Genomic DNA, 13136 nt, shown 5'->3' on the forward strand with positions numbered 1-13136 from the left:
TCAGAGAGCAATAGGATAAAAACCTTTATTGTTCCACCTTTGTCAGAGTTCGTTTTCTATTGATATGCATTTTTGTAACTGTAGTTTACACTAGAAACTTCAGCTCCTTAGAGGCTTAGTGTGGAGTAGCAAAAAACCTTCAAAACCAATTAAATCCCATCACTTCAAGTAATATACCACTTGGGCACAAGGAATCTCTAGGATTAGAATCAGTTAGATCTTCCACCTCCTCCTTTTCCTGTGTTCTTTGTCCTCATTTCATGCCAAGCTTTCACCAGCGGTTCTCTGTTCTTCCATATGAGCTCATGGCCGTAAGTCACATACCACCTGAGAAAGAAAATACTAGTTAAAACTGCAACTTTTCTCTGTATCTGAGGAACAGGCTGATCACTAAAATCAAGTAACCCAAATGCTTAGTATAGGAGACAAGGTAAACTGAGGCAGAACAACATTATTGGAAAGTAGCAGTGGCAGGTAAGCCACTTATTCTCTTGACTCCTAATAGTTAACTTATTTGTGTTCTTGCTTATCTCAGTCCTGAGAATGAATGGTTTTCATGCCTTTAATTTCATGTTCTCATGATTTCTACATAAAAAAATGCAAAAAATTATTTCCATTTAAGAGACTGTTAAAACAGTGCTGTTGCTTGTGCTAATCCTTACTGACAACACCAAGTAAAAGTATTTTTCTCATATGTAAATATAACTGCCCATAATGAACAGCCACATTCCATTCAAAGTGAGTTTTCTTCTATAAAAATCTAAATGAAGACTTAACCTGTTGAAGTGCTCTAGCTTAATTTATATTAATAGAGAACTATATATGCTGATATATGAATATCAAAGTAAGTGATTAAGCAAGGCAGGTTATGGTGAAGAGGAGAGGCAGGAGGGGAAGCAACTGCATGGAAATAGGTTGAAGGTTCTCCCACAAGCCTAACTTCACACCTGAGTTCTGAACAACAAAAGCACTTTTATATAAGCCATTAGCCAGCGCTAGGTAAACTGTCCATTCCTTTAAATCATATTGCCACTTTCCAAAGCAGACAATTGTCTGTGAGGCAATGTACAGAAAATACTTTGTCCATTCAACATATGCCCTAAATAGAGGCCCTCTTTTAGGATGAAGTGACCAAAATTATCAGAGTAGAACATATGTAGGTGAGGAAGGCAAGATACTTGCCAACTCAAGACAATTTTTACTGTAACTGCTACCCTATTTTAATAATATGTGAATTTGCATTATAATGAACAAGCTGATATAGATACATCATGGCAGAAAGTAGTTATGAATCAGCAAGGCTGTATCAAATGCATTTGTGATGCCAGAGAAGGGGAGAAAAGGAGACTGTGCCAGCACAGAACTTACTGGCACCAAAGCCAAGAAACAGCAAACAAAGGCAAACCAATTTGTAGACCAAAATAAGTGTTCTCCACCTGGTCTTTGTCTGGCCTGGTTAAATCTCAGGTAGGCTTTTAAAATGCCTACATAAAATGTTTAAAAATGCCCCTAGCAATAAGTGTACAGATTAAGACAACATTGCAATCAGGTAGAAGGGGAAAAACTCATTAGGTAATGTAGTTCAAATGTGGAACAATGCAGAACTGTTTCCTACAAACTGGTTTCTAGTAGTTCTTCCCAATTAGGAAGGCTCCACACAAAGACAATGCAGCAACACTGAGAAACAGCAGTAGAGGCTGCTCAAAGGAATTTGGCCTGAGCTTATAGTAACTCTGTAGCGCTCTCTAAATTGGCAATTAGAGGAAAAACACTGAGGCAAGGAAATTTTCTTAGCTGTTTAATTCTAAAGTTATTTTAATTTGTCCATGCTGTGTTTTGTGAGAATCTTTTCTGCCTTGTGACTCTCTTCAACGTGCTGGACAGAGACAGCCAGCCCAGGTTATGGTGACAGGACAACCCAACACCTAAGCTATCATTCTAAGGCAGTTCAGCTCAATTTCTTTCAGTTCTAAGCATGTTAACAGTATTTTCCACACAATTTTATAGCACTACAAGGATAACAGTGAGTTGTCTTCAATGCTACTTAAGACAACTTTCCAAAAAACCCCCATGCTTCAGAGATAAGAGGAAAAAATATAGGATGAATTTAAATATGAAACAAACAGGAGTTAAACACAGACTTACATTCCAAAGAGAGCTCCCCCAAGATGTGCAGCATGGTCAAAAAGTCTCCAGCCTAGAGCAAGCCCTGCAGTGTCAAATGCAATTATGGCTTTTAAAGCCTGGAAAGGAACAAAACATGGAATGGACAGGATCAGTCACAGCATATAAAGTTTCATAGTCTGGCACAGAGCAAAAATTTGGGATCAAAAAACATCACAAGTTTTATATCAAAGCAATCACTGTTAAAGAAAAAAAATGTTTTAAAACAACAGACTCAGTCCTTAGCTGTACTGTGCTGTCAAAATACAGGCATAAGCAGCTACAGAATAGTGCAGGGCAGGAATGTGTCCTTTTCAAATACTCAGTCTCTTCCAATCTTCATTTCTAAAGCTACACATACATTCCAAACTCAGGTCAGAATAAAAAAGGAAGTTAGCTGAAAGAGTACATGCTATAAAACACACCACAAAATATATAATTGCAACATTCTCATTCACTAATTCTGACATAGCTTAGGTTTATGTACATCTGTCCTCCCAAACACAACTTTCTAGTGGATGGAACATGTGGGGCAGCATCTCTGTCATCTTATCTGATAAAAATTGACCACCATGCTCTCCTAAAAGATCCATCTGTTGTAAGGTGGAAAATCAGGATGATAGTGAACAACTCCATGGCCAGAAACAGCATAAGCGATGGTATATCATCCTCAGGAGACACCAGCTGCCGTAAGTGTAATTATGCAAAATTTTACTAAATGCCTCATTCCAAAAAGACCAACAGATTTAATGTTAGGATGAAATGCTACTTTAAGTAGGATTTCTTTACTTAAATATGTGTTAGAATAGCAGCTATATTGTTACATTGACTTGTAATCAGCTTTTAAAATAAACAGGATATGTAAATAAGGCTAAAGGAGTACATAAAGTTTAGAAATACAATTACACAGTAGGGCTAAAATTACGTAGGGCTAAAATTATTCCAACATTTATATTGTGATAGCCAATGTTGCTCTTGTTTTACTGTTGCAATGAGTACTTCTTCATGGCACTGCCAATACTGCTACCCTGGCCATCTTTTTTAGGAAAGATGCAGTTAAAGGGTAGCATGCAAAAAACCCAGGTCCATTCAAGTAGAAGTGCAAGAAAACATGAAGGCTACATCTAAGAACACTTGTTCAAATCTGTAAGCTTCACTTACAAAAAATACTAAATCTCATGATCTTGAAATGACAAAAGTGCTTTAAGTAAAACAACTTAAAGTAGTGGACCAAAGATGACTGATTTATTAAAGTAAGTCAAGATATACATGAAAAGCTTTTCTTAAATGGGGTAGTGGATGTGCTTAAAAGAACTTAATGAAACAAAAAAGGAGTCCTGGTACTACACATGAAGAAAAGCCTCAGTAGTTTATTTCTAATCCCAACAGTGTTCTTAAAAGCATCAAAAGATGGTATCCAAATGAGGGGGCAGGTATTCCTCCCAGGCTGGAATGTTATTTTCCTTGAGAAGTGAAATTCTGTTTTTCCCATCTTGATAAGCTTTTCTTCAAAAAGATTGTATCAGTATTAGACTAGCCTGTAACAAGTGCTGCTATTAAAAATATTACCTATCAGAAAGAACAGTATGTGTATGCATGTTTCCTCAGACAAGTGAACCTGAGTCCCTCCCAACTTCTTTCACCTCTTAGTATCAGATTTGAAACGCACCCATGGAGGATGGAATTTAAGATACTTCTACATTCACTACACACTTGTGTAATGACCATGCTAGGTTGCAGTGATTCAGAATCAGTCTCCAGGACTTCTATGACCTGTATTGTCTTTCAAAATAAATTTAACAGCTTAGAAAAACAAATGAAGAGGGCACATGCTCAGATACTGGAGAGGTATGGGGAAAATATTTTAAGAGTAGGATTTCTTTGAAGTTCAAAGGCACTTACGCTTCCTGCTGTAAATGTGAACATTGGAAGAAATATGATGGCTAGTTTTGCTTCTGGCATCTTTGTACATACGGCTGCAAGGACAGTCATTATAGCTCCTGACTGGAAATACATTAAAATACATGAAAGTAAGCGGAGTTGTTACATAAGGGAAAATTCATTTTTCTGCATGTGAACCTGTTTTCCTTTTGGCTTTTGTTTTCAAATGCAACTCTGTGGTAAACCTCAAAGTATAAAGCACCACAGCAAAGTTCAGAATAAAAATAAAACAAAGCACCAGTATTTAATTTCAATATCTGAAATTATAAATACTGGAAAAAGTACCCCTCAGATACTCTTACATAATTAAGAAATACCACCCTCCCTCCCCCCCAATTTTTAAGATAACAATTTATGTTAATGTACTTTTTCCCCCAGTAAACCCTAGAAATCTAACATATATTAATCAAACACAGACATCTCAGATGAAGGGAATCATTCTGAAGCTTGTACCAAAACAAGGAAAATAACAGATGGACAAGGACAAGAAATCTTTTGTCAATGAAACAAGCAATTCCCTGGTCTGTGGCAAATTGACCACGGGCTTTTGTATCCATGAAATATCTCAATGGAAAGGTTGTGAATACAGTAAATTAATGCAACCTGTGGCAATGTCAGTAAGTTCAGATCAGTAAGACTAATGGAAAGTAATTTGCTCCAGATATAGGTTTATTCACAAGATAAAGGGACAATGTATAGACAGCACTACCAAAAATTCTAACTTAGGGACTGCTCAACAGATTTTTTCATTCCAATTGAAAAGTAAGAATCTGACTTTTGGCTTTTACCAAAATTACTTAGTAAAGTAAGTTAAGAAGCCTTTAAAACTTGGCAAATGGCTAAGTTATAGCCTCAAACTTATAGCAAGTTAAGTGTTTTAAAATATTCTACTACTAAAAGTACTGGTAAAGAAGAGACAACCACAACACCTCCTCAGCCTGCCTCATATCTTTTATACTGTGAGACTTTTGGCAGGAGTGTTGCCCTTTCTGCACAGTATGCCCTACAACTTCCACTAGTATCACATGCTGATTTTGTTTGTCTGATTACATTCTCTCTTTCTAAAGTATGCTATTTTCAATTAGAGAACACTGTGATACACAATTATGCAATAACATTTATGAAGTAAGTTATAGAGCTGAACTATCTGCTCAGTGACAAGAGGTCCTGCTGTTAAGTACTCATTTACAAGCCACTAGCATTAAGTGGCATTAGTTCTGGGCTGCCACTAAAAGAGCTAACATATTTGAAGAATAGGCAAGTTCTTGCACAGGAATCACTGCCTGGTTACTTGGTTTTGGTAAACTTTCCTAGTTTCCACTATCCCAAATATATTCTTGGCTTTTAAGCAGGTTCAAGAATACAGCAGGCTTTGAAAATGGCTTCAGAGATCATTATAAGGTCTCTCATTCTGAGATACTTACAGCTCCAAGGGATGGTTCAAACCTTCCAGTGGCCATTTTAGCAACATAACTGACAAAAGTGGAGATAACCCCTAAAAAGGAAAAATGACTATTGGAAACAATGCCAGCAATGCAGACAAGCATCAGAAAGTACAACAATGTTATCTATACATCTTCCTAAAGAAGCTAGTGTAGGTGGTGTGGTTTTGTTTTGGTGGGGTTTTTTGTTTGGGGTTTTTTTGTTGTTTTCCCCTCCCCCCTCCTCGGGGGGTGGGGTGGTGGTGTCTGTTAACTTGAATTAATTGTCATCTTTTCCCACAAAACTCCCATAAGGCTGTATTAAGAGCTATTTTATTTTGGTAGCTAAGCATGACTTAAAACCAGATACTTGTATTGTCATGATATTTTGAAGCCAAATATCCTAAACTCATCAAAACTCTGTACGACAGCAAGTATGTACTGCAGTTAGTATAGAAACATGTGTGGCACTGAACGATGGCCATCTGTCATAATACATCTATTAACCATGTACATGCTTTACTTGCATGAATATATATTTAAGTGTTGTAAATATATATATATATTTAACATTACCCGCAGAAAGATACACTGCAATGAACTGCTCACATCCCAGAAGAGAGACGATGCTGCTGGAAAAACTCCATAAAACATACATATTTGCTGCCATGTGGAACAGAGAGAAGTGACTAAATGTAGAGAGCAGCATGGGCGAACACAGGGCTCCTACAAAAGAGGAAAAACAATGGGGAAAAAAAAAAAAAAGAGTGTTTTAATTTGCTTCAACTTACATGTCATGCGGACTAGAAATTTATCAAGACATGCTATAGGCTAATTATGCTTAGAATTCTCAAATACAAGCTATGTAATAAACCCAGAAATGTAACAAATTTCAAATTCCATGCAATACCTTTTGCAAGGTAGAACATATACCCCAGAGATATGCAAGCTGTACAAACAGCTACTTTAGAAAGTCTTAATTACCTACTGGGGAACGTTTCATATAAAACATTTGTCTTATGACATGTCTCCTATGCTTCAGAAAGGAAAAAAGAGATTTTATTTATGTACATATATGGTTAAAGATTTTTAATATATTATATGAGCATCTATATAAAATTATTTTGCTACAGAGATGGACTCAAAGAAAAACTCATTTTCTTTTCAAAATGCTACTAGCGCTCCTCACTGAAACAGCAGCCTTGAAAATGCAAAAAAGCCAGTTAGCAGGTTTAAAGGTCAACATTATTTAAAACAGGAGTGTTTGGGGTGACTGATGCTTAGATCTCAGTAACAGCTATCTTTAGCTTTGGAGTGTGTGTGGGGAATTGGTTGAGTTTCCACTTTTTCAGCAGAAATTAAGAGGATAGCAGAAAGTTCTCTCCTAACGCTTGTTTGGCTCATCCTTTCAATTCTTTTCTCTACTGCAGAAATGAAAACTAATTGCTCTACCATTAAATACTAGTAACTTGCTTTCTTAAGTTAACCTCTTCAAAACATTTCACACACAGTGAAAGCCAAGTTTTTTTGTGTTTTGTTTGTTGGTTTTTTTTAATGTGACCCAAAGCACAGCTTTGAAACAAGGACTCCGTACATAACATACAGACTATGGCTTGTCTATTGATGAAAGCGTACATGCACGTGACTGATGACTGTTCTATCTGCATCCCACAGAACATTAAAGGAAGGAAAAAAAAAAGAAAATCACATTTGAGACTAGTTTTTGAATAGCATTACATAGTACGATTTATTCTCCTCCTTCCCAAAGACTGGCATGATTAGCATTCTGTCCAGGAAAGCAGCGATATCACTTAGAGAAGTGCCTCTTCACCTTTACAAAGGCAGGAGCTGCATCCCACTGAATGCAGTAAAAGGCCAGATAGCAGGCAACAGTTTCAACGTCACAATATTTAGAAAAGCACCAGTGAGGTTTTTTTTTTCTTAATCCATTACTTCTAACTTTTTTCCCCCTAGAATTCTTTTCTGTCTAGACAAAATGATGTATTTGGGCATGACTGAGATTGCTTGTGGGTGATGGAGCTGCAAGTAAGCTATGTGCCATCTGAAACTTTTGCAGTATGATCAGAGGTTCTACTACATCCCAAATTACTGTTCACTTACTGGAGGATGGATCTGAGGTGAAATATGTAAACATAATCCGTCGCATACCAGGCAGCCTCCATAAACAGAATACAAACACATTTGCAGCTATAATACCTATTAAGAGAAAAAAAAAAAAACAGTATAAAAGCAAATTATGAATGTAACATGCCATAATGCTTACTGTAAACAAGCATTCAAAAGTAAGCTTACAAGAATCAAACTTTTTCTTCACTATTTCATTAAAAGCAGTATCCACTGCTTATTTTATAAAGAGTTTAGAAAAAGCAAAGAAAAATACTGAAAGCTATATTTATATAGTGGAAGCCTTTCAGAAATATGACATTTAATTGCAACTGTTTCAACATACAATGTAATGAATGAATGCAACAATCCAGAAAATCTGTACTTAAGACATTCAAACTATGGTTTCAAACTTCTGTTCCGCTGTAGACCAACGAAACGAGCCAGCTTAAGAGGTCTCATTTCTTGCCTCTCTAGCTGCTTATTCCCAAATCTCACCAATCTGCTGCACGGTTGCATTTAACTGCGCACGGAAGCTAGGGGAAGCATACAGACATGCAGTACACATCCCTTCCATTTTCTGGGAAGGTTTGGTTTTGAGGTAATTGTAAAGATACTGTTTAGAGGTCGAGCATAAAAAGTTGAGTTGGCATTGCTGAGGCATAGTTACCTTTGCAAGATGTAAAAAGCTGTGCGTTTGCTTTCACAGATGTTTATTGCAATCTTATTTCAGTTTAAATAAGAATGTAAATTATTAGAAACATAATGATGCAAAGTTATTGTTTCTTGTTTAAAGTGCCTTCACTTTTTCTATCCAAGCATTTAGGTATTTAAAATGTTTTCTAATAGATAGAAACATTAAAGGGGAAAATAATTGTGCTTCCTTTACAGAATGGTAAATGTCACATAATTATTCTCTATTTGAAGTTTGCAACAAAATGTAAGAACTGTGAAAAACAATGATACATAAATCCCAGAACCAAAATTTTAATAGATCTCTTTTGTCACTCCATCCTATTCCACCATGCTCTTTTATTAGAGGAAATATTTTCCCTGCATGCTACACCAAGATGTTACAGAACCCTCAGCAATTTCAGCACAGTAAGCCCAATCTTGTTATGGCAATCGGGGTTAAGTATCTGAATGGATCAGGATGCACCAGCTGGAATTTATATTGCTTGTCAGATTAACTCGATGTTGAGGGGTGTTCTAGGGACTACAGTATACGAATCTTCACTCACCCCTGCCCCAATACAATATTTGTATCTGTATCATGACTTGGCTTGCATGTTAAAGAGCATTTTGAAGCACTTTACAAAACTTCTTGACAGGACTTGTTAGCATGTAGAATATGTAAGAGCAGATATGGCTTAGCTACTTTATTTAGATTTTAAACAAGTTCTCATCAATTTCTCTCCACACATTACATTTATCTTGGGGGTTTCAAGTGATGTTAGACTAACCAATTAAAACTACATCATAACCAAAGGAAAGCTCACAAGATAGTTGCTTCTTGTTTGCAATACTATGTATGTAAAATAGCAAAAAATTATCAGGGAGTTTTACTTCCACGTATCAGTGGAATATATACTCATATTCCTTCTAAAAGCATTTGCTGTTTTTCACAGTTCCTGAGAAAACATGTTGCTGGGGGAAGGTTCTAGCTAATCCTCCATACTCTCTCACACAGAAGCATAGGAATTTTTTTAATGCATACAAAAAACAGTTTGTGAGAAGGAAGCGTAGCAGAAATAGTGTATGTGCAGGTGTAAGTTTACACATGCTTCGTGCCTAACAACCTAAATGTGGTATGAAAGCCATCTGTTTTAACATACTGTACCTGTTTGCCATATTTCTCTTCCTGTGAATGTCTAATACTTGTAAGCTAACACAAACCTGTCACAGTCCGCTGACCCTCAGTCAGGTTATTCCACCAGCTGTTAACCTGAAACGGAATTGTTGTACGTCAGTGCCACTGTAGAGTATTTGCAATTTCAAAAACAGTCACACAAGGTTCTACATTTTTAAGAATGGAAAGCATTTGTTTGAAATCTGTTTCAAACTTTTTTATTTCTGACTGGTTTAGCTTTTTAAGTTGGCATTTCCTTACTCAAGAATAGTTATCTACCCTCCTTTTCATAAAATATCCCAACATAGATGAAGAGTTTCTTCAAAAAGAATGGGGTTATATCCTTTTACGCAACTCCATGGGTTTACCTCTGCTTGTGCTAAACAAGGATCTAGCCCATAATGCTTACTTTAGCAGATTGGACAAAGTTAGCATAAACCCTGCCTCGACTAAGCCTCACCCTAATGCTGTCTAACATCACACCACCCACCTTTGAGAGATTCCACTTTTGTGCCAGGGTCACTTTTGCAGAGGTGGCTCACAAGATGTGGAATCCATTCCCCCTTGCGTCCAGCTCACCCAGCCCTCCTCCAAGTTTAAAACCCCTGAAAAAGTTTATTTTGAGTCAGCCCACAGACAAGTTCTACCCCCCTTTCCCTTCCTCAGCCCTCAGCTTTCAGAATCACATTTTGGACAAATATTTTATTGATAGCTCAATGACCTTCCAACCATATTGATGGGGACAATGTCATAAAAATTATCTGTAGATTGGAGGCAGGGGGAAATAATGCTGTATGAAACAAATAATTCACTATTTGATATCAAAGTAACAACTTCATTGCATTTTTTTGTTTAATTCTCTGGCACAGGATACAGATACTGGTATTTCCTACAAAGTTCTCCAGTATAAGAACACTAAACAAACATGATTTTTCTAAAATACAAGAAGTAGATGCCCTCAGAAGCTATTGGAGGATCCTTAATTTTTAAAAATAGAACTTAGCAGTTGAAGATGGGGATTAGGAGTTTAAGCCTATTAACAACAGGGCAGTTTTGTTTTATTTTTTGGATAGCTAATCACCAGATCCTCCTCTTCAGGTTTGAAGGAAAACAAAAGTATAAAACCAGAATTATTTAAAATATTAAGTGGCAATCATAATCTCACCTGCAGTTCATATACACCGAGCAAGAAAGCACACTGTATTGGGCCTGGCTAGGACAGTTAATTTTCTCTATAGCAGCTCATACATGGTGCTGTGTTTTAGATTTTTGACCAAAACAGTACTGATAACACTTTAATGTTCTAGCTGTTGCTGAACAGCATTTGCACAGCATCAAGACCTTTTCTGTTTCTCACTCTGGCCATGCAGTGAATAGAGTGGGGGTGCGCAATAGCCTGGGAGGGGACACAACTGGGAGGATGACCCGAACTAACCAAAGAGATATTCCCTACCATATAATGTCATGCTCAGCAATTAAAGGGAAAAGAGGGAATTTTAAGAGGTTTAGCCATCTTTTGCCCATGGACTGGGTGGGCATTGGTCTACCCATAGAAGATGATGATGAGTGATTGCCTTTGCATCACTTGTTTTGTTTTTTTCTCTCTTCTCCCACTTATCCTACACTTATTAAACAATTTTTTGGTGGTTGTTTTATCTTTACCCCCAAGTTTTGTTGCTTTTATTCCTCCTTTCCTCTTCCCCCATCCCACTGGGGGTTTGTGGGGGAAGTGAGCAAGCAGCTGTGTGGTGCTTAGCTGCCCACCAGGGTTAACCCACAACACATGACCATTTTGAAAGTACCACCACAGTGCACACAATACACATTACAAAAACAGCTCCTCTGTGTCCTACCCAGGACCCCGTGCTTCTCCAGCTCCACACTCAGCCCTACTTTCCTTGGATAAGCAGACCTGAAAGAGTAATCAAGCCTGGTCTATCACAAGCCACAGTAGTAACCTTGAAACAAATGTAAAACATACATGCATGTTTAGTTTAGTTGTAAACACACTTAATTGAAAACTAAATGACTGACACTTTTGGGACATCAACTAAATTTATAACAAGTGTCATGGTACTTACGTTCTTACTGCCCAAACTCCAAAGTATTTGCATGGAAACGTCAGCTCTCAAAGAAAAAAGCCCTCTAAACCCTCGTATTTGTGAAGTAGAGGTTAAAAATGCGAATGCATTTCAGAAGCCAGAGCATTAAAAAAATTTATGTTTAAGGTTCAGAATTTAAGCTAGCTCTGTCCTCTTTCAGAGTTCATGTTCACTTTTGAAAATGCTTAGACATAGCAAGAACAGAATTTTTTTATAGTGAAAAAGTTAAAGGTACCTAGTTTAGATATACAAACTACTACTACTGACCTCTCTTCCTTGCATTTCAGGTTGAAGATGGTATTTTTCTCCAGTATAGCTTTTGCAGTGATATTGTGAGTTACAGTTTTCTAGAACTAATTCTATTAGTTTTTCTTGTAAGGAAATGCATCTACTGTAATTTGCTGAGAACCTATTATTTTTCAAAGTTAAAAATCAGCATAAACTGGACAAGTACCTGTTGTACAAGTGGTGCTTGCAGATGTGCCTACCCCAGAGGAAAGATGCGGTCACGTATTATGCTTCCGCGGGGACCCACCCGTGTGCGAACAGGCCAGGCCTGGCTCCGTGTACCTGCTTTCTGAAGTCCCCCCTCTTCTGCGGCCGTATTTTATCCAACCAGTCTGCTCGAGCTTCCTCAAAATAGGTCTGGACCCGTGACTTGAGCGACTCATACTGCCAGATGGCGGCGGATCCGAAGGCAGAGCCTGTGAACTGGGCGATATCGGATAAAGTCAAAACGAACGCACCATCCCGAGGACAGTCCGTGCGTGGCTTCGTCTGAGGAAGCCAGGCTCGCCCTGGGCTTAGGCTACACGCCATTCCCAGTTGCTCAGCGTGGAGCAATGCTAGCACGTCAATGGGCACTAAGGCACCGCTGACAGACGGGGGTCCCGCCACGGAGCCGCGCGCTGGGGCTCCCTGCCGACCCCGCTGCCCCCCGGCCGGACACGGCAACCCCCGGCCCGCAGGAGCCACTTACCCCCACCGCGAAGAGGAGCGGCTTGAGCAGGCGGCGCGGCGAGGGGCGGCCGGCGCGGGTCGGCGGCGGCGGCGGGCAGAGGCTGCGGCGCGGGGGCGGCGGGCCGGGCCGCGCCTCGGCGGCGGCGGCAGGGGGCTCCTCGGGCCGCGGCCGGGCCCGGCGGAAACCCTGTCGCTGCTCCAGCAGCACCGTCAGTCTGCGGGGAAAAGACCCGGACCATCAGCACCGCCGCTACCGCCCGCTCACCCACAGCCGCCCCCTCCCCGGCCCGGCCCGGCCCGGCCCAGCGGTACCTGTGCGGCCGCGGGCCCCAGGCGCGGGCCCAGCACCGCCACGCCATGTTGGGCGCCTCCCCGCGCGCCGAGCACTTCCGGGGCAGCCAGACGCCATCTTGCGGGCGCGGCGTTGGGCGCCCGGCGGCAGGGCCGGCGGAGCCGCTCGATCACCCTCAGTGCGGGGGGCGGCTGGGGGCTCCCCAGCGCCGCGGGACCGCTCCGCAACGGCAGGCACCCGCGGGGCTCCCGGCGCCGTGCCCTGGCGGCTATTTGCGGCAGCGC

The 13136-nt window shown here is 39.9% G+C and overlaps 1 protein-coding gene across 1 annotated transcript; it reads right to left on the minus strand.

Moving 5' to 3' along the window:
• PARL (presenilin associated rhomboid like) lies at positions 1 to 13084 on the minus strand. The gene is made up of 10 exons (XM_072866480.1): positions 12873 to 13084; positions 12580 to 12775; positions 12171 to 12311; positions 9546 to 9594; positions 7647 to 7742; positions 6102 to 6251; positions 5529 to 5599; positions 4066 to 4167; positions 2146 to 2243; positions 1 to 327 (listed from the first exon to the last, which is right to left on the minus strand). The coding sequence occupies exons 1-10, from the start codon at positions 12917 to 12919 to the stop codon at positions 210 to 212; spliced, it is 1068 nt and encodes a 355-aa protein (XP_072722581.1). The 5' UTR covers positions 12920 to 13084; the 3' UTR covers positions 1 to 209.
• Between the last annotated feature and the right edge of the window lie 52 nt (positions 13085 to 13136).

The sequence above is a fragment of the Ciconia boyciana genome, chromosome 7, assembly GCF_034638445.1.
Source record: "Ciconia boyciana chromosome 7, ASM3463844v1, whole genome shotgun sequence".
In the NCBI taxonomy this organism is placed as follows: Eukaryota; Metazoa; Chordata; class Aves; order Ciconiiformes; family Ciconiidae; genus Ciconia; species Ciconia boyciana.